The sequence below is a fragment of the Pteropus alecto genome, unplaced genomic scaffold, assembly GCF_000325575.1.
Source record: "Pteropus alecto unplaced genomic scaffold, ASM32557v1 scaffold177, whole genome shotgun sequence".
Taxonomy (NCBI): Eukaryota; Metazoa; Chordata; class Mammalia; order Chiroptera; family Pteropodidae; genus Pteropus; species Pteropus alecto.
Genome location: NW_006442207.1, coordinates 12,305,434 through 12,327,976, shown reverse-complemented (window position 1 = coordinate 12,327,976; position 22,543 = coordinate 12,305,434). Strand labels below are relative to the sequence as shown.

The 22,543-nt window shown below is 36.6% G+C and overlaps 1 protein-coding gene across 3 annotated transcripts in view; it reads left to right on the top strand.

The window, feature by feature from the left end:
* The window catches only part of CNNM2 (cyclin and CBS domain divalent metal cation transport mediator 2), a 123,483-nt gene that overhangs the window by 14,519 nt on the left and 86,421 nt on the right, over positions 1-22,543 (top strand). The window contains exon 2 of one of the 3 annotated variants that reach the window (XM_006920952.3): positions 5,264-6,943. The exons of the other annotated variants lie outside the window; for them this stretch is intronic. Coding sequence (XP_006921014.2) covers positions 5,264-5,286 — 23 coding nt within the window. The 3' untranslated portion in view covers positions 5,287-6,943. Of the gene's footprint in view, positions 1-5,263; positions 6,944-22,543 lie in introns of those variants that run through there. 3 annotated transcript variants of the gene reach the window in all.

Genomic DNA, 22,543 nt, shown 5'->3' with positions numbered 1-22,543 from the left:
TATTCAGATTTCACCGGGTCAGTGAGGCTGTCTGTGGCCTTCCTGTCTAAAATTTCAGCCCCTCCCATACAGCACTTCTCTGCTTTCCCTTCCTTTTTGTTTTCTTCCTTTGCTCCATACTATATCTTTTGCTCACTTTTTTTTTTTTCTTTTTTTAAATTTTTGGCTTGCCTCACTCACCAGAACATATGCTCCATGAGGGCAGGGGCTTTTGTCTGTCTTGTTCCTGGCTTTATTCCCAGGGCCGCCGCAGGGCCTGTCGCTGTAGGTACTCAGTAAATATTGTTGAATGATTGAAAGTGTGATGTGATACAAATACTCTTTTACAGTATTGATGATTGTGTTAATTGGTAAATCTTCCTTGAAAGGACTTTGGCAGTACTTAAGGAGCACGATGCATTTTGCATATCCTTTCACCTAGTAGCTCCACTTTCATAAATCTGATATCAGGAACCAATCAGAAATGCATGTAAAACTTAAAACACAGAGATGCTCATATAAATAGATATAAAAATTTTTTAAACTTTTATTAATTTTTAAAAATTGTGGTAAATACACATAACAAAACTTATCTTAACCATGTTTAATTGTGCAGTTCAGTAGCGTTAAGTACATTCACATTGTTATACGCACCAATCTTCAGAACTCTTTTTCATCTTGCAAAACTGAAGCTCTGTATCCATTTAAACAACAACTTCCCATTCCCTCCCCAACCCCCCAGGCCCTGGCAACCACCATTCTACTTTGTCTCTGAATCTGACTACACTAGGTACCTCAAATGAGTGGAATCATACAGTATTTGCCTTTTGTGACTGGCTTATTTCACTTAATGTAATATCCTCAAGGTTCATCCACGTTGTAGCATGTGTTAGAATCTTCCTTTTTAAGGCCAAATAATATTCCATTGTATGGCGATAGCATCTTTTTTAAATCTATTCTTCCATTGATGGGTTGCTTCTACCTTTTGACTGTTATGAATAATACAGCTATGAACATGGGTGTACAAATATCTGTTCAAGTTCCCGCTTTCAGTCCTTTTGGGTATATACACAGAAGTTGAATTGCTGTATCATATGGTAATTCTATTTTTAATTTTTTGAGGAACTAAATATTATTAAAAATAGCAAATAATTATAAACAATCTAAAAATCCAGTATGGAGGAATGGTTAAGTAAATCTGGGCAGGTACATATGATACAAACATTTAAAGAACATTTATGAAGTTTTTAATAGCATGGGGAAATGATCATTTTAGGTGAAAAGAGCAACATGGCCTCAACTACATTTTTAAAACTATGTAAAAACTGGTAGGAAGAACATCAAAATGTTAATAATAAAAATGGAATGACGTTTACATTTATTTTATACTTTCCTGTGTTTCCTAAATTAAACAGGCATTACTTAATTTAGTCAAGGTTATTATTATTATTTTTTAATCAAGACTACTACACTGTAAAGTGCCTTCCTCCCTTAATAATTAAGGAGTACTCAATCTGTGGAATAATATTTCAAGATTGTATATATATTCTGGACCCCAACAAACTCATCCGTTGATTTTGACATCTCCTTTCAAAAAGTATCATTCTGCAGTCTCCTTTGTCCATCTTTGTCTATAGTAATCCATTCTTTCTTCCATGCTAGCTTGAAAATAAATGTTTGAGATAGGAAGAGACAGTAATGAATCTAATTCAAACATCTTACTTTGTAGATGAGCGTTAAGTGGTTTTCCCAAGCGAAATTGTGTAGTGACACAGGACAACTAAAACCGAGTTTAGTTTCCTTGTTCTGAATCCAGTGCTGTTTCCAGCTGCCTCTTATTAACTCTTAACTAATAATACAAAACCTTAAACAAATATGTATTACCTCAAATAGAGTATAAATTTTTTGTCAGTAGAAAGGAAGTATATATTTTTCTTTTGAATACATGCCTTTATTGATTTATTCAAAAAAGGCAAATCGGCCTGCCCCTCCCATAGCCTTCAAGCTCCAGCCATACTAGAGTTCTGCGCTCCCTGACCTCTCTGTTTTCCTGTGTGCTTTGGCTTATCACAGTATTTCTTTCTTTTTCTTTTTAATTTATTTTTATTCTACTAAAATTAATTTTAATTTATTATTTTTGATAAATAAAAATTGTATATATTTAAGGTGTACAATGTGATGTTTTGATATATGTATACATTGTGAAATGATTACCACAATCAGATTAATTAACATATCCATCACCTTCCATAGTTACCTTTTTTGTATATGTGTGTGATAAAAACGGTTGAGATTTGCTCTCAGCAAATTTCAATATATGATACATTATTATTAACTAAACTATAGTTACTGTGCTGTACATTAGAGCTCCAGAACTTACTTATCTTATAACTGAAAGTTTGTATCCTTTGATCAACATCTTCCCTTTTCTCCCACCCCTCAGCCCTCAGCCTCTGGTATCTACCATTTTACTTTTGGTTGCTATGAGTTCCACATTTTTTATTTTAGATTCCACAAATGAGTGGGATCATGCAGTCTTTGTCTTTCTGTGTCTGGCTTATTTCACTTACATAATGTCCTCTGGGTGAAATGATGTTGTTGCAAATGGCAGAATTTCCTTTTTTAAGGCTGAATAATATTCCGCGTGCGCAAGTGTGTGTGTGTGTGTGTGTGTGTGTAACAGTTTCTTTATTCATCTGTCGATGTACACTTAGATTGTTTCCATATTTTGGCTACTGTGAAAAATGCTGCCATGAACATGGGAGTGCAGATATCATTGCAGACAGTGATTTCATTTCCTTTGGATATATATCCAGAAGTGAGATGGCTGGATCATATGGTAGTTCTAGTTTTAATTTTTGAGGAACCTCCATACTGTTTTCCGTAATAGCCATACCAGTTTACATTCCTACTAAGTGCATGCAAGGGTTCTCTTTTCTCCACATCCTCACCAATACTTCTTATCTTTTGACTTTTTGATAATAGCCATCCTAACAGGTGTGAAGCGATAGCCTATTGTGGTTATGATTTGCATTTCTCTGATGATTAATGATATTGAGTGCCTTTTCATATACCTGTTGGGCATTTGTATGTCTTTGGAAAAATGTCTATTCAGGTCCTTTGCCCATTTTTAAAATCAAGTTATCTATTTTTTTGCTATTGGCTTGTATGAATTCTTTATATATTTTAGATATTAATCTCTTATCAAATACATGGTTTGCAAATATTTTTTTCCCATTCCTTAGGTTGCCTTTTCATTGTATTATTTGCTGTGCAGAAACTTTTTACTTTAATGTAGTTCTACTTACTTATTTTTGCTTTTGTTGCCTGTGCTTTTAGTTCAATTCCAAAAAAATCATTTCTAAGACCAATGTTACAGAGCCTTTTCCTTACTTCCCTTCTCTTTTTGACTATTATGAGTTGCATTCTGCAGAGGAGGCCGTTAACTACCTATCTTCAGGCTGAATAAGGTGCCCTCTTTTTTTATTATAGTGCCCTGTTCATACCTTATATATCACCATGGAGATCTTTTTTACTTTTGATAATTGTTGTTTACAATTATATTCTCCTCTATTGGACTGTGAGCTCATTGAAGTCAGGAATTTTGTTTAGTTCATCTCTGGGCTTGTCACTTAGAGTGCTCAATCAATGTTTGCTCTGTTAGTGGAGCCATTTCACCTCTGTGGTCATTGATTACTTTACCATAAAGACATGGTTAAGACCAGATCTCCAAGTCCCTCTAATTCTGACAGTTTCCATAAATATTTAATGTATAATGTATAAGGCAGTATAGAAAATGGAAAGCTATTTTATAGTTATGCAGGTCTGCAAGCAACATAGGTGAAAAGTCCTGATTGTAGTTATAAAAAAAGGGGTTAATTGGTGCTATAGGGAATATTATGAAGTGCTTTAGCAATGAGGGAATGGATTTGTTTTTAGGGCAGTCTTAAAGGAGGCCAAAGGCTGAGAGAAGGGTCAGAGCATTTCAGTTGGAGAGAACAGTTTTGAGAAAGGCATAGAATCAGAAGAGTCGTGTTTGGGGGGAACTTGAGCACTTGACTGGCTTTTAGGATTCTTTGCCCTATTTATAGTGTACACATAGTTTATTCTTTGTACATATCGATTGCTGTCCTGTTTTCCGTTTTGCCTTTAGGAATACTTAGGGTACTTTTATTGATACTAATTGAACATCTGTACTGTCAGAAAGTCTCTTGTTGGGGCAGTTCCTGTTGTGGAAGACTTTTTAAGGCACCTGTGATAGCTGTTGTTCCAACAATTTTTTTTTTTTAATGGTCTGTTCTCCATTGCTTGTGCAAGTCCTCTGAGCCCAAATTCTTCATTCCTAGTTTAGATACGTTAAGCCTCAGGGAAAGTACATTAATAATTGAAAACCTATGACGTATTATTGCTTCAATTCTGAGATTTTAGTGTTTTCTGTAGCCTGAAAGAATTACTTAACTGCTTTGATGTACATCTGGGATAGGACTTTAAGTGCCACCAAGAAATGGCTGGGGACTTCAACGTGGTACTTATTTTTCAGCTATTTACTTTACAAATAAGGAGAAAATCCTCTAACACGGTAACATAATGTACCAACTTAGAGAAAACAATATTGTGTTCTGAGAAAGAACTAAACACTTGAATTTTTAATAAATTAGTATCTATTTTTTTTCTTTAAAATATGCTTCTGCTTATATTTTGAATAACTCTTCACCAAATGCAAGAACTTTTTGCTCACAGTAAATGTTGGTAAGATAGGAAGTGTGAACCATTAAAGAACAGATTTTTTTTTTAAATTATAAATACTGGCTTGCTCTGAACAGGTTTATAGTAACTAACCTTATTGCCATAAATTCTTCAGTCATATGTTTAATAATCCCTTCTCTGATATACACTTTAATTGTTTTCTTCTTCATAGGTGCTATAATCCTTTTACAGTTTCCGGGGTTTTAAAATAAACCTATAAAAGTACAATTTTAGACTTAATAGCCGTGCTTCAGTGTTCTAAAACTGAATAAGTTCAGACAGGCAAAAGCTTTGATGTGGAATGTCTTTGTTTCTGTGTTTTAGAAAAATGTATTAGTCTTCCAGTGTTTCACATCATGAGGATTTTAGATACTTGCTAGGGTTTAAAAACTATTTGGAAATACTTATAAAGAAGAAATGTAGATGAACACTGGAAAAACACAGGTAAAAATTCTGGTCTCTTATAATTTCCTATTACCAAGTTTCAAAAGATTATTTCTTTTTCAAAACATATAAACATATACTGTATTTCTTTTAGACTCGCTGCCCTCTTGGAGCTGACAGTTTGGCGGGAGACATAGACATGAATCAGGTAGTCGCGCAAATAATCTTCGCCGTCGTGGATGTGCTCCGGAGGAAATGTTCTTGGTGTTATGAGAGAATATTGGCAGGTGGGAGGTGAGGGAAGGAAGTGACTTTTGAGTTACTTGAGATCTGACAGACACGTAGGTGTCAACGAGGGGAAATTTGGGTGTGGAAAAGAGAAAATTACAGGGAGATATGATAAGGTGGGAGGTAACATCGTATACTTAAGGAACTGAAAGAAGATGAGTGTGGCTGGAACATAGAGAATTTGTGTGTGTTGGCAGGTAGGGCATGGCACGAAATGCTACCAGAGAAGTAAGCAGGGACTATACCAGTGAACCCACTGCAGGCCGTACTAAGGATTTTACCATTTCTTTAAGGGCAGTAATGTACCTTTGAAGTATTGGGATTATATGAGTCAGACACGATTAGAGTTACATTTTGAAAAAAATTATATCTTCTGTGTGGAAAATCTCTTGGAGAGGGGTGAGAAAGGATGTGGAGAGGCTGGCATTTGGGGGCTGTTGCAGAAGTCTGGTAAGAGGATGGCTGCTGGGCTTAAAGAGGTGGTGGTTGGGGTGGAGAGAGGTGGACTGATTCTGAAGGTGCTGAAAATAGGACGTTAAACTTCTTTTTATTGATACTCCGAGAGAGGCAGAATATGGGTGTTAGAACTGAAATTGAGGCCCAAAGAGTGAAAGATCATGTGATGAGTAAGCGGAAGTAGGCCTGGGACTTTGAGGGTAGGTATTTGACCTCAAACCTGATGTTCTGTCTTTTATGGTGCTTCATCTTTCTAGGAGCGGAACCTTCAGTTTGTAGAACGTAGTTGTCCTCTGACTGATACCACACCCAGCTAAAATGTTCAGCCCATGTGCATTGATTGAATCTAAATTTAGGCAACAAACTCATACCTGACAATGACCATTGATTTGTCAGGCTCACTAGATGTCATTTCAATCACTAGTACCTTCTAATGAGGGAACACACTCCATCCTAACTATTTGGTTGAAAATAGGCCTATTGTGTAAAATTTCCCAGGTCTGAGAGACCGTAGGAAGAGGCTAACCACTCCATCATTATATCAAAAGTTTATTAAGGGAACTTACATACAAGCTCATCTTGGGTGGCAGTGAGACACCATGGATATCCTCTGTGCCATGTGACAGGTGTCAAGGGGTTGTATAGGACAGGGCAGAATGGATAGGAGTAATGGGGCGTGAACCATCCCAGATAAGGGGAAAATGCCTTACCTGCTTGCTCAGGGTGGGGCAACTGCCTCTTCCAGGAACCAGCACAAGCCAGCATGAGGCGCATAGTGGAGGGGTTGATCAGACAGTCTGAGAAGATTTTCAGGAAGCAATCTCTGTTCTGGCCAGGTTCTAGCTGGCAGGTCCGGCAGTGGTCAGGCAGTGGACACGTCTTGGAATAGTCTTTCCTCCACACTCTGTCCCTCATGACTTTCTCTTAGAATCTTCTCATGCCCCTCCTCCCCCACCTCTTCCGCAAGGTGCCTTGAGTGGTCAGCGAGGGGCTTCATTGGCAGGGAGGTAGCTTGTTTGGTAGCCAGTCGATTACATTGGAGGCACAGTCCACGGCAACAGTATAGACACATGTAAGAAAAAAGACAAAACCAGGGTGGTAATTCCTATAAGCTTATAGGGATTAGTTCTTAATAGACTGGAGCCTGAATTCTAAGCAAGCCAGGCAGGTTCTTTCTATAGGGAGATCAATGGCAATAAAGGGCATTGTACCTAGCTAAAAAAAAAAAAAAAAAAAAGAAGAAGAAGAAGACGACAAAAGCAGCAATCCAAGTATTAGTAACAATTTTTTCCCCAACGTACACCTTAACCAGTGTGCTAAGAGGTTGTCTAGACTTGGGGTCGGATCACTTAGGGTGTTTACTTGCGCTTTCATATGTGCTAACAAAGAGAAACTACTAGCAGATTCACCTGGCATTAAAAAAAAAAAATAAACCACAACACTCAGTTTGGATGATGGCGCAGATACCTGCCACCCGCTCCCCGTAACTGGATACCACGGTATCAGCAGAAGTCTAAGGTCAGAAATAAAATATTTAGTGGAGACTTGAATTGGGAGGTCTTCTCCTTCTGTGAGTATGACACCCGTAGTCTGATCTTTGGATATTAACGTAGCTGTGACCTTGGGAACCTGGCCAGGCTGTGTAAACCCTACATGTTGGCCAGGGGAGGTGGTGCTTTCTGGCATGAGGTGATGAATAGGGGGAGGAGTATGCCAGAACAGGACCTCTACCTTCTCCCCTCTTTCAGTGGTGTGTGTTCTGGTCCACATATAGTGTGAACCATGAGTCTTGACTGCATTAGGATGACAGGGTCTCACCAGGGACTAAGCACTTCTGCCCACCCAGGGATGCGAAGTAACTGACCCATTGTTGCTGATCATCCCATTGCAGATTCCAGTAAGTGATCATCGTTCTGGGGACAGTGGGGCTTGGTACCCCGATTAGCTTAGCTTGTTGGTCCATGGCAAGCACCAGGACTATTGCTGTGTCCTTTGTTTTCCACAAAGGACAATATCGGGTGCCTCAGACTAAGTTCCTAATCTGGCATATGAGGCAATAGGCCCCACAGGTCGGTCACTTAAAGGTATTAATGCTTGGGAAAACACTTTTGTCCACCTCGCCAAGGTAGGTTTTCCAGTTAGTAATTATCTGTTGCTTAAGGACACTATTCTTTTTCCCAGCAGCCCCACTGCTTGTGGATCATAGGGGAGGTGGACCCTCCATTTAAAATCATGTTCTTTTGCCCATATTTGTATATCATGTCCTTTGAAATGTGACTCCCCCCAGTTACTATCTTATAGGGGTACCCATATATAGTACTTAATTTTTTTAGTCCTTTTATAGTAGCAACATGGTTAGCCCACCAACATGGGAAGGCTTGAGTTAAACCAGAGTCAGTATCGACACACACCAGAGCATATTTGGTGCTCCTGCTCAAGAGAAGGGGGCCTATGTGGTCAGTTTGCCTGTCCCTTACTGCCTGGGGGGTTTGGCAAATATGTAGACTCACACTGGGGCCTTTGCTAACTCCAGAGTTGCTGCCCTTAAATGTAAGCTCCAGCACCTCTTTTTTGGCTGTGCTCCATCCTCCCTGGGCACTATCGTGTCCACATTTCTAATGTAACCAGTCTGCATTGTCCACTGCCACCAGTTCCACTTTGCTAAAATGCATATTTTTGCCAAAGCATCTGCTTTCTGTTTACCTGGAGGTGTAGATATCTTATGGGCAGGGACATGGAATACAGTGAGATCTGCCTCAGGCTCTTGTAGGTGAGCCCAAATAGCTTTCCACATCTCTTGCCACCATAAAGGGTTGTTCATAATCATTCACCCCTCCGCTTCCCATTGTCCAAACACAGAGTCAGTCCTTTTAGAGTGGCCCAACTGTCAGTACATAGGGTCAGTGGCCGAGGCTCATGCCTGAGTACCTATCAGACTGCTCGCAACTCAGTCCATGGCTACTGTGATTTGCTCCTGTTTCCAGATAGTATGAGTGGACGGTTGAATGGCAGCTGCTGTCCTTGTAGCTGGATTACCCTGCCAGTATACCAAGCGCCAGTTGGAATGTCCCCTGTTTTTCCTTTGCAGGTTGCAGGGGCCAACACAGGGATAAAAACAGGAGCATTTGGAGGTCTATGTAGTCAGCAGGGCCTAATAGTTGTTTCTACAGTTGCATCTGTAGAGACAGAGGACTGTTTGACAGAGAACTGTCATTTACAGCATCGTAATAAATGCCATTTAGTCATGGTAGGAGTCTGAGCCCCGTGGCTGAGGCTGGTTGGTAGGACATGTTGTCTGTCCTCCCCTTGGTGGGAACGGAAGTTCTTACTGTAATTGGCTGCTTGCTCTTTACTAAGAGGTTCCAGTTGCAGAAGTGCTGTCTACACTGCCAATAAGTACTGTTCTATCGGAGTCTATCTGATTTCTGCCCCACTTCCATAGTTGGGACCCAAATTTCAGGGGCTCTCACTCCTTTTGTTTTTTTTTTGCCATAATGTCCAGCCCATGCCTTCCAGTGTTACTGAACATCTAATTCAAATAGCAGCCCCGCCTATGAGAGTCTAAGAGCTTTAATCTGTTTGACCAGTATTTTTTGCCTGCTCCGAGGCAGCCTGTTTGGTTCCCCAGTCCCATACATGTTCCTTCTTAACTAGGCATATAATGGGCAAAGGCATTGTGCTAAATGGGGCATAAAAGTTCACTAATACCCCAGAATTCCCACAAAAGCCTGTACCTCTTTCACATTTCTCGGTATGGGGTAGGCTTGTACTATACTGCATGTAAAATTGTTTGCTTTTTAACCATTGTGTTTTTGTAAATTCATAAATCAGTCAATGAATATAAGATATAGATCAAATTTTAACGTCCTCCGTTACATCTCTTAAAAAGTATTTATTGTGCCAACTGTGTGCAGCGTACAAAGCTGCTAGGCTTATGTGGATATTGCAAAGATGAGGAAGTCTTGCCCCGTTTGGTCCAGAGTTTTGCAGCAGTGTCTCTTAGCAGAGGAGAAAGACGTCACCAATAATTATGGGATAAGCTGGAGCTTTGAAATACATTAAAAAAAAATGCTATTAAGAACCATTTGGAGGGGGGAACTACAAGAAGTCAGCTTTTGAGGAGGACCTTGAAAAATGAGTAGGATTTCTGCTGGTAGAGACAGGAGTAGGAGAGGCCATTTCCTCTTGAGAGATGAGTATGAAAGACAAGCAAGAAAGAGAGAATAGTTGGGAATGGGGTTGGAAAGGTAAACTAGTCTAAAAGTGAAAGTTTTTGAGTGCTCGGATGAGTGATTTGAACTTTATGCACTAAGTAATAATGTCATTAACATTTATCAAGCATCTAATATACTCAGTCACTTTTTATATTAGGAAGTCAACAAACTTGCTTTTAGAGTTATATGACTTTTCCTCTCAATAAAGACTTCTCTTTTTTTAGGTCAGAATTTCTTACAGGTCTAAGGTCTTTACTTTTGTCCTTCGAATTAAACACTAATGAAGAAAAACATCTTTTAAAGGTATGACTCATTTCTCTGTTTGGTGTTGATGCAGTTTGAAGTATGTAAGACTGGTAGACCACTCACTTTGGCATTACTTTTTGCTTCTCTGTAATGTATCCCTACACCTACCACAGTCTAGAATACAACACCGAATAGCACTTGCTCTGGGAGAGAAAGTTGGAAGTACTGAATTGTGTGATATTCTAGAAGGTCTGCTTTTCATTTTTGCTTCCTATGTTGAATAATTTGGGGTTCTTCTGTACACTTAGTTTCAAAAAACAATGTTGTCTGGAAAGCAAAGGGATTAAAATAAGTAGAATTTGAAGTTGGATGGTTTTGGTGTGGCCTCGTCTTAAAATGATTCCCTTTTCCTGTGTTGACTGTTGAGCCTGAATTGTTTGTCCTGAATTATTGCAACTTGTATTTGGTTTCTACAGCTTGGACTTTGTGCTTTGACTTGTGATAGCTATTGCAGATTGGTGCTTTTAAAACTCTTTTTAGATGATAGCCAGAATTCAGTGTGTGCTTTCAGAGGCAGAAATGGTCATCTGGTTTTGGAAGTTTTAAGTGAGATCATTTTATTGTATAACAGTAAAGTGCCATATTTATCAACATAACTACATATGAAAAGTAAACCAAATACATTACTTCTGTTCAGGAGAGATTCCCAGGCTTTTTGTAGAAGAGTAAATGGTGGTGTGTTTGTAACTCAGGAAGCTACAATCTGTGTCTGGAATCTATGTCTGGAATATTCGATGTTGCTATACTCTCAGTCTCCTTATCAGTGAAAAAATGTCAGTGTCTCATTCTCAATAGAAGCGTGAATGTTCGCATCAGACATCTGACTTAGAACTCTGGCTCCTTCACCTCATAACTGTATGACACCGAATAAGTTAATTTGTAAGCCCCATGTCTTCATCTTTAAAATGAGAATAATAATAATAGCTTCTAAGATCGTGAGAGGGTTAAATGAACTAATCCAGGTGAAGAGCTCAGCACAGTGCCTAACACAGAAGTGCTCAGTGAACACTGTTTAAAAAAAAAACACTTGTGATCTTTTACTTGTGTTCCATTGGTGGATGCTTTGTATATTCAGAGTTTCATAACCACTTTCCAGTTTTCATGTGCATACTGTTGTGTACTGGTTTATACTATGCTGATCATGACTGAAAGGTTCTTGGAGGGACAATAACTAAAGTATTGTGAAATCTTATTTCGTTGTTATGTGAGCGCATAATGGTATTGCAATAAAACAACCAATATTTAACTAATAAAATGAATGCCGTTTGTTTTTCTCCATCTGTCTTTTCACCACAAAGAGATAAAACTACAGTCTTGTGCCGAATAATATAGTTTTTGGTCAGTGTGGAACTGTTTATACAACAGTGGTCCCGTAAGATTATAATGGAGCTGAAATTTCTTGTCGTCTAGTGACACTGTAGCTGTCATAATGTTATAGCTCAACACATTACTCATGTGTTTGTGGTGCTGCTTGAGTAAACAAACCTACTGCATTGCCATTTGTATAAAAGTATAGCATGCACAATTATGTACAGTACATAGTATATGTCAACCGTATTGCTGGTTTATATATTTGCTGTGCTATACTTTTTACTGTTATTTTAGTGTACTCTTTCTACTTATAAAAAGAAAAGTTTGCTGTAAAACATGTACCATATTATACTGGCAGCAGCCCCATACATCTCATGTTTACCATGTCTCTTGAGTGCATCATTTTCTCTTGTCTGTGATTTAATCTCCTGTTGTTTTGTGCATGCTTATAGCCGAGGAGTAATAGGCTACACCATATAGCCTAGGTGTACAGCAGGCTATACCATCTAGGTTTGTGTAAGTACAGTCTATGATGTTTGCACAATGACAACATCACCAATATCATCTAATGATGCATCTCTTAGAACGTATCCCCTTTGTTAAGTGGTACGTGACGGTACTATTAATGTTTGACATATCTTTTTTTCCCCCAGTGCTTATTTATTTCTCTTATGTACTTATTTTTAACATAATTGAGATTATAGTGTTATATCTTTTCCCTCCATGTAATGTTGGCTTAAACTCAACATTTTATATGGCTACGCAGAAACATCCTACCAGATGGAACAGACCATTCTTACCTCCATATTGTTCTTTCTCCATCAAATGTAACCCAAAACAGGCAATACCATGCTCTGGTAATATATCATTGAGCAATTTAATTCTCCTGTTTTAACTGGTATTTAAATGTTCATGATGAGCCAAGAAATCTCTCTCTCATTATATAAGAAGCTGAGAATATGAAAGGAAAGTATTCATAGTCAAGAGTTAACTGTATTTTTTGTAATTCTGGGGCTATTTCTCTAGTAACTCACTTTGAGTACATCTTATTAAAAGAAATATTAACATTTTTACAAAGGTAACATTTGTGAAAAAATTTTTTCCTGTAAAAAGAGAATTTTACATTTTTTTTAGCTCCTGGATTTAATGCAGTGTAACTAATTTGGCATTTTAATTGAAAATTCAGTAGTTTAAAAATTAACCTATAGTATATGAAACTTCTGTTTTTAAAGATATTACTCTTTCCTTGCAGTAGTTCATCTAAGGATAGCCAGGTCTGTGGTGGTATAGAATAAAGTCTTTTAGAGCCAGTAGAAAATTTTACAAAGTTTAAAAGAACTCTGTCTAATCATATTAATGAAAAACAAACTTCCAACTTGAAATAAGCCACTTAAATTTTAAAAAGTGAAAAAAAAATCCACTTTGGTAATACAAGAAATACAAATTAAAACAGCAAAATACATTTTTGCCTAATTAGTTATAAATTATTTTTTAATGGTAAAATTCAGTGTTGACCCTGAGTGTGAGGAGATGGGCACTTTCACTGCTGGTGGGAATTGACACACCCTTTCTGGTAAACATTTTTGTTTGGGATTCTTGTGATTATTCTTTTAGTTATTTTTCCTCAGGACATGGTCTAACTCAGACATAGAAGTATGCAAAGACATTTATCAAAGTGTTATTCATACTAGAAAAATATTGGAAACAATGTACATGCCCAATAAGATATATCCAAATGATGAAATATTATATAGCTATTAAAATGATGTGCTTTCAAAGCATAATTAATAACATGGGAAATTATCACTATTATAAAGTATTACACCAATTTTGTAATAATCAACATATTTGCACAGAAAAAATTTTAAAAGACTAGAGAGAAACAAAATAAAATGTGTTTTCAAAGTTTCCCAAAATTTCTTCATGAACTTTTATTCTATAATCAGAAAGAAGTGAGTAAACATTAATATAAAATAATGATTTTGAACAAATGGCCATAAGTGGTTCACTTCAGATGGCCAGGGTTTTTACTATATGGATCACAACGCATTTTGTTAAGTGAAAAAAATTATATGATAGCATTTAGTAATTAATGTTTAACCTTTATTTTGGAGCAATTAAAAAAAATATTTCATGTAGGTAAATTTCCACATTTAGATGGGCAAAATGAAGTTTTGGGAGCTTGCAACGGAAGTCAAATGGCAAATCAATTTAAGTGAATTCTAAATTTCTTTGATGAGAACTTTGGCCCAATTTCATTATTCCTATGAAAATTCTTCTATATTGCTTAGTAAACAATATGAGCAAGTTAAATGGGAAGAGGACTAAGTAAGTCGTTCCAAAAGGAGAAACCTTCTTAAAATAGAAAAAAAAACACCTCCTTGTCTTCGATATTTCCCCCCATTACCATCACTCCCTTTCCTTGGCCTAGCTGGGAGGCAGTGACATTAAGTGATCCCTTCCTTTTGGACTAACTCTCTTGATTAAAGTTCAGATAGCCATCTAGTGGAAAGAAGACTCTTTAAGAATGACTTTCTTTTAGACATCCAATACCATGTTTGTTCAGTTGGCTTGTCCAAACAATTTTTCTGTGTTTTCACCAGAGTAGGATCAACTTAGCATGAAGATTAAAGCTGTTCTCCATCTGCTTTATCTGCCGTTCTTAATTAGAACCTGATGACAGAAATCAACTTTGATTCAGGGCTGATTGTTCCCGGAGAATCTCATTATTATTGTAGAATTTTTTTCTTTTTTATTAACCACATTGATTCTGAGCATCTATATGACAGAAATGTAGAAAAAAAGGAGAAGTAATTTTTTTTATTTAAACATTCACCATCTGCTATGCTAGATGCTATGGGCATATTAAAGTTGCTTAAAGTAGAGAAGGTAAAGTCTGCACAGAAATAATGTTAATACACATATAAGATGATAAGTGCCCAAAGAGACACAGAGTGTATGGAAATTCAGAGAAGGCAATTATTATTTCTGGTCATAGAATCATATTTTTTGAGTTCTCTTTTAGAAATTGAACAAATGGACCGTTGTTTATACTTTATTTTACTTTAGGATAAGTGAAGGAAAGAGGCAAATGTTTGAATTCCAAACCTTTAGGCAAGTAATGAACATCATAGTGGCTTAATGGTTTTTAAAAAATATTCTACAAATATTTATTGAGCCTGTCCTCAAGGAGTTTGCATTCTATCAACTGTAATGAAATGTATTTTATGCATAAAATAAAGTAATATTAAAAGTTACTTATAGAAATACTCACTTAATTGGGCTAATTAGATGTTCTTAATGGAGAAATCCAAAGAATAGTATTGGTGTGAGGTGGCCTATAATTAATTAACTGGCAGTTAGAGCTAGTTAACTGGACAAACTAGTCAGCCTGGAGAAGTGGTATGATACAGTAGAAAAAACATAAACCCTGGCTTTGCTACTTACTAGCTCTGGGCCTTGATAAGTTTTACTTTGCCTTTCTGTTCCTCAGACTTCTCATCTTTGAAACACCTCATTGGAATCTGGTGAGCATTAAATGAAGTATTATGAGTAAAGCACCTGACACATAGTCAGCTCTCAAAAAATGAGGTTCCTCCCTACCCTGTCTGGGCTTGTTTGGAGGATCAGTCATTAAAGGATGAAAAGTTAAAAATGCTCTCAGTATTCTTTTATTTTTCCTTCTTGATGTGAACTTTTTATTCTCAAATTGGGATGGTTTATATTTATTTAATAAAATTGCAGATGTTTAATACCAGAGGGTTTATACTTCATAAAATCAGAGATTTTTAAAATTTAATTTTTTAAATTAAATTTTTGGGGTGATATTGGTTAATGAAATTATATAGGTTTCAAGTGTACAATTCAATAATACGTCATCTGTATATTGCCTTGTATGTTCGCCACCCCTTCTGTCACATCTCCTTCTGTCACCATACGTTTGACCCCCTTTACCGTTTTCTACCTCTCTCCTCCCTTTCCTTCTAGTAACCACTAAACTGTTTTCTGTGTCAGTGATTTTTTGTTTGTCTTCTTCATTTGTTGCTTTCAGTTTTATATCCCACTTACGAGTGAAACCGTATTCTCAACTTTTATTCTCTGATTTATTTCACTTAGCATAATAATCTCAAGATCCATTCATGTTGGTGCAAATGGCAGTATTTTATCTTTTCTTATGGCTGAATAATATTCCATTGTATTTAGGTACCATTTCTTTTTTTATCCAATCATCTGTCACAGAACACTTCGATTGTTTCCATGTCTTGGCAAAATCACAGTTGTTTTAATATAGATATTTAATTATTTGCAGGTCTTAGAAGACAAATGGCAAATCAGTTTTTCCCTAGCTGCAACTGTATACCTCTGTCCCAGGGGTGTGTACTAGATTACTTCAGACTGTATTTTAAATAGTTAATACTCGCTATTTCACTCAAAATTGAGTTTATTAAAACCTCAGTGATTTCTTCATTGAAGATTACCAGTAGATGTCTTTTAATTCCCCATGGCGTCTATTTCATGGTTTTAAAGCTTGTTTTTCTAAAGTCAGCTTTTTTATTCTTATCAGTGTTTGGCCTTTATGTTCTCTATCTCAGCAAATCATTTTTGGGAGAGTTAAATTCCATCTGATGCAAATTGTGATTTCAAAAAGAAATTGCACTGTCTTACCTTCCCTGAGAATAAGAGCAAATCCTTTTCAGAAGTCACTTATTTATGAAATAAAAAAAACCCCGAAGTCTAGAATTTGAGAAGGTGTAGAGTTGCTAGAGAGTTTCTAAGCTTCAAGGTCTTTCTGTTGTCTGTGTTCTCTTGTTTCAAGCAAGAGCGACTAGTACTAAGACCTATTAAGATAAAAGGTAGCCTTTATCACAGCCAAAGTTTTTCATCTTAAAGAGGATTTTGCCAGAAGGCTTTTAGAGACAATAGTCTTTCTTTTGGAATTTCATGCTGGTTGAAATTTGGCTTTGGTTGAGGTATTATGGAACCATATTTTCTTGTGTTTCATTAAGTTCCACTGTCTTTTGAACTTGCAGATTTCATACTCAGTTGTCAAGATTGCTTCTACTCAGTATTGAAATGTGATTTGTGATTTCTCTATTTGCTTAACTAAGTTGGGAAAACCTGGAATGAATAACCTAGAATTTTTTTTCTGAAAAATTGGAAGGGGTTTAGATAATGGTTTGTTGGAGGAGGTGTGAATTTTAAAGGTTTAGATTTTTGCCACTCTTCATGCTAATGTAGAAGAGGGTTTTTAGATAGTGTAAATTTTGTAACTCAGTATTACAAATATTCATTGAATACCAGCTATATGTAGGGTATATAAAGAATAGATAGATAAATGACACACAGTTCTTAAGGAATTTATCACAGAATTAGGAGTTTAGGAGTAAAGGAGACTAAGATAAAAAGAGCTGAGCACAAAGTTCTGGGAAGATTCAAAGTAAGAAGCGTCTTGGGAAGGAGGTGGGATGAAGTTAAGAGGCCTTCTAGGAATACCTAGAGCAAAGGCAGAGTCAGGGAAGTGCCTGGGGGCATGCAGAGAGCTGTGAGCCATCTGCTAGGTCCACTGTGATATCTAGGGTCTCCCTTCTTTTAAAAGTTTATTGAACATGGACAATGGACTAGTGGTTACCGGAAGGGAGGGGAGAAGAGGGAAGGCGGAAAAAAAAATAAAATGTTAAAAAATAAATAGAATAAAAGTTTATTGAGCTATGATTTACATACCAAAAATTCCACTCATCATCGTAAGTGTACAAGTCAATGATTTTTAAAGTAAATTAATAGAGTCGTGCAACCACTACCCTAATCTAGTTTTAGAACATTTGTTTTCTTACAAGTTCCCACCTGCTGAATTACAGTCAATCCCTGCTTTTCCCTCCAGCCCTAGGCAACCACTCATCTGCTTTCTGTCTCTATATAAATGGAATCATATAACATGATACTGTGATGTGTATTAAGAAATGTATAGTTGATCTTCATCTGCATTTCTAGCACATAGCTCCTAAAATCCTTAGCATTTCCTAAGTGATAGGAGTGATAAAGTTGTCTTGATATTCCTAATAAACCCTTTTCAACCACACCTGAGTTTATGTTAATGAGTGACTTCTAGAAAGCACTTACAGATGGGGGCTGGTTACCAGGAGGACCAAACTGTGATTGGAGAGTAGATACTTTCAATCCCCACCCTCCTCACTCTGGAGAGAGGAGAGAGATTGGAGATTAATGCCAATGATTTAGTCAATCGTGCCTAGGTAATGAAGCCTCCATATAAACCCAAAAGGACTGGGTCAGAGAGCTTCCAGGTTGGTGAACCAGAACGTATCTGTGTCCCTGTGCGGGGCCCCAAACTCCACGGGGACAGAAGTTCCTTTGTTTAGGACCTCACCCTGTGTATCTCTTCATCTGGCCGTTGATTTGTATCCTTTAATATCCTTTGTAATAAAGCGGTAATGATGTGAGTAAACTGCTTTCCTTAGTTCTATGGGTCCAACAAATTAATGGAACCCAAGGAAGGGGTCATGGGAACCTCTGATTTATAGTCAGTTTGATCAGAAGCACAGGTGCAAGTGACATCTGAAGAGGGAGGGGCAGTCTTGTGGGACTGAGCCTTTACCCTGTGGAATATGATGCTGTCTCTGGATAATGTCAGAATTAAGTTGAATTGTAGGACATCCAGCTGGTGTCAGAATTGCTTGGTGGTGGTGGTGGGGGAAACCCAGACACTGGAGGTGGGTACAGAATGTTATGTAACATATAGTCTTTTACATCTGGCTTCCTTCACTTAGCATGATGTTTTGAGGCTCAGCCATGTTGTTGGATGTGTCAGTAGTTCTGTTCTATGGGTAAGCCACAGTGTTTATTTGCTAGATGATGGACATTTGTATTGCTTCCAGGTTTGGGGCTTTTATATTTGCATAAATGTCTTTGTGTGGACATGTTTTCATTTCCCTTGGGTAGATACCTAGGAGTGAAATTGCTGGATCATACGGTAAGTATACGTTTAACTTTTTAAGAAACTACCAAACTGTTCTCCAAAGTGGTTATACCATTTTGCAAAATAGCAATGTTTAAGGGTTCCGGTTTTTACACATTTTCAACCCTTGTATTGCTAGTCTTCTGTTTTAAAGCCACTGTAGTGGGAGCATAGTGATATTTTATTGTGGTTTTAATTTGTGCTTCTCTAATGACCAGTGATCTCTTTTAATATATAAGTTCTGTCATCCATTTGAGAGAGCACTCCTCTTATAATAGGACAATTATTACTGTAGTTCACTAAATACATATTTTTAAAGCTTTTGAAACAATTTTTGTATGTAAGGAATCCAGACAGTATTTTACGAGAGATTTCTTTTTGTTTGCTTGTTTTTATTCTCTTAAAGATTCGTAAAATTATTTTCTAATGCAGATTTCCTGTGGCCTGACACTTGCTTTTTTCTGTATGCCTGCAAAGGTTTTTGTTCCATTTTACATGGTTGAAAAACAAATTAATACTATTTTATGACATATAAAAATTAAATGAAATTCAAATTTCAGTATCAAATTTTGATTGGAACATAGTCAGGCTTACTCTGTTAACGTATTATCTATGACTGCTTTGGTGATATAATAGTGTTGACAGATTGTATGGCCTGTAAAGCCTAAAATATTTACTGTCAGGGCCCTTTACAGAAAATGTTTGTCAACTTATGTTCTAATTTCTCTCTCACTCGTTGCATATGTTGCCTAGTTTCAGAAAAGACTTTACTAATGACCTGGCCGTTTGGTTCCGTTTCTAGTGTTGGTTCTCCTGTTGTTGAAAAACCCAAGTCCAGACCGTCACCCTGTAAGGGAAGAGACTGAAATGTTGACTCATTTGCTAATGAGCTAGTGGCTCTAGTTAGAAGCAGAGGCCCCCAGAAAACAAAGGGGCAAGGGATTGGAACTTTTATAGTTGAAGGTATCATGTTAATTATTTGTACTAAGCTTGGAAAGTGATGATGTAAACTGATACTTTTTAATTGAGAAATTAAGAAAAATTGTTCATTGTAAAAATTAAAACAACAGAGAAGTATGTAAAGTAAGAGTTAATTAAGTCTTTCCATCAGCCACCCTGGTCACCATACTTTTACTGGCCATCACTGTTAAGAATTTGGTCTATTTACTTTCAGATCTTTTTTTCTGTACAGATACAAACATACCTAGTTAGGTTTTGTGGTTTTTATAAGAATGAAATTATAGTATATGTATTCTAAAGTTTTTTTTAACTTGGCGCAGTACATGGTGGACCTTTTTTCCACATGCTTATATGTAGATTTGCCTTAAATTTAGCAGCTACATAGTATTCACTTGTATGATTCTACCATAATTGACTATTGATGAATTTTCAAGGTTTTGCTTATATAAATATGCTTAAGTTAGTCTTACCAGCATTAGTTATTATTCATCTTTAACATTTTTGCCTATTTGATAAGGGAAAAGTAGCTCATTGCTATAGTTTGTACTTCTTTAGTGAAACTGAACATTTTCCTTACATTAGCCTTTTGTACTTTTATGAATTGCCTGTAGCTTGCTTATTTTTCTTTTGGGTCATTTAAATCTTCTAATTGATAAGAGGTCTTTATATATTATAGACATTAACTCATAATCTGCAACTATTTTCTCAATTTATCATTTTTCTTATATTATTATTTGTGGTAGAATTTTTCCTTACAAAAGTTTTATATTTATGTGGTCAAATCTGCCAAGCATTTATAGCTTTTGGGTTTGGGGTTATGCTTAGAAAGGGTTTCTAAACTTTAATATATTAAGCTTAATTTAGTGATTCCTAATTAGAGGTGCATCAAAATAATTTAGGGAAGTTTTTCAGTGCATATGCTATGGTTTCCAACTAAGATATTCTTACTTGTTACATCAGGTGTGGGATTCAAGTCTGTGTTTTGTTTTGAGGGATAAGAAGAAGCTCTGTTGTGAAACTGTGGTTAAAAATCACAGTATGTAAAGCACACTTATATTTTTCTAGAGAGAATGAAGGGAGTGGTACCAGTTGGTTACTTTCACCTACATTCATTTAATTCCTGTGACAGGTCTGGAGAATTAGTAAGGAGAGATTTCATGTACTTGATGAGAAGAAAAACTGATGTATATTGTGTCCCAAAAATAATCACATTTTTGATCTTGAGCCAACTGTGTTAAACAAACCCAAAACTATATGTTATGTTTCATTGATTGTAAAGTGTACTTTTTTCTTTCACATTTTAACATCTGTGAATTGGGATGATAGCATGTCATAGGTTTTTGGGGATGTTTTTTATTTATTATACATAAAGTGATGGTGCATCTTAAAATCATAGAGTCAATGAAATATGGATAATTTTCTGTTTTCATTTTTGTATCTACAGTGCATCAGTAGTTTTTTTTGTATTGGTCTTCATGCTCCTGAGTGGTCTTTTCTCCTCTAGTGTTTCTTCCCCTCTAATTATACACCACTGTCAGGTTAATCTTCTCAAACTATTCTGATTAAGTCACTACTTTATGCAACAAGTTTTACTAGCAAACAGCTATGGAAAGTCCAGACTTTGTAGCATGGCATTTCAGACCTTTTGAATGAAATACTAGTTTAACCTTTTATTCTTCTTCACGTTCCCCAATTTTTAGTCCCTAAGCTAACAGTATCTTTCATATATACTACTTGTTTTCATACTGTATATTTGAATCCTGTACATTTTCTGTATATTTTCATACTGCTTATTGAATCCTTACCTGAAGTTGCTCCCTCCCAGCTCCCCAGATCTCTGCCTGTTTGAATCTTACCTATCTGTTACAGCTCAGCTTCTTTGTCGTCCATGTCCTTCTTGCGGTTGCTGATTATTACTTGAGGTGAAATATAACTACTGAAAAAGAGCAGGGAAATTTTTTAGGAACTCTGGAATTTTAAGAAAGACATTGAAGAAACCAGGCAATATTGTCTTCTTACCTTTTCCTATTGCTGATTTTGGTTTTGTAGAAGAGCTGAATTCCACATGAAGATGTTTGAAATGATTCTTTTTGGCTTGAGATGGAGGGGTTGAAAGAGATGTGGGGGTTAGTATGTGTGAACCTGAAACCATGTAACTTGATCAGGCTTTTACTTTGATGGAGAGAGAGAAAAGCACACAAAAAATACAATAGATTTAAGAAACAGAAGATGTATACATGTCCAAATTGGAATTCAGTCATGTTTTTGTAAAACTAAGATAATGGAGTGGTTATGTTTAACTATGTTGGTCCATAAAATCAACTGCATAAGTAAGCACAGGATGATATTGAGGGATATGTGGCTTAGAGAGTAGCACTCTGAGGCACTGGTTGACTGCTGAGTATAAGTCAGTAGTGAGTATGGCAACAAAAAGTCAAATCTCAGGCACATTATTAAAAAAAAAAACAAAACTAGAATTGGATGAGAGTTCTCTTTTACTCTATACTAGGGTAGATACAACTATAGAATACAGGTCAGTTCTGGAGTATAAATTCTGAAACATGTTCAGAGGTGTAGTTCAGATTGGTGAAGGGACTTGAAGCCACATGGAAGAAAATTGAAAAAATATTTGGTTTCGAGGTGAGAGAACTCGGAGCATGAGGGAGGCCACAGTCAAATATTTGCAAAGGAAGTGGATTTCTGCCTTGTGGTTCCAGGGATTAGAATGAAGGCTAATGGATAGAGGCCATAGGAAGAATGACATGGCTCAATTTAAGAAATAATTACAGTGAAAACTGTGTAATAATCTGAATAGTAGATAGTAAACTTCCTGCTGCTAGAGGTGTACAGGCATTGGTTGACCAGTCATGTTTGAGGGGATATAAACTGAATCACTGACAGCTGTTAACTTTTCCTTTATAAATTTAAA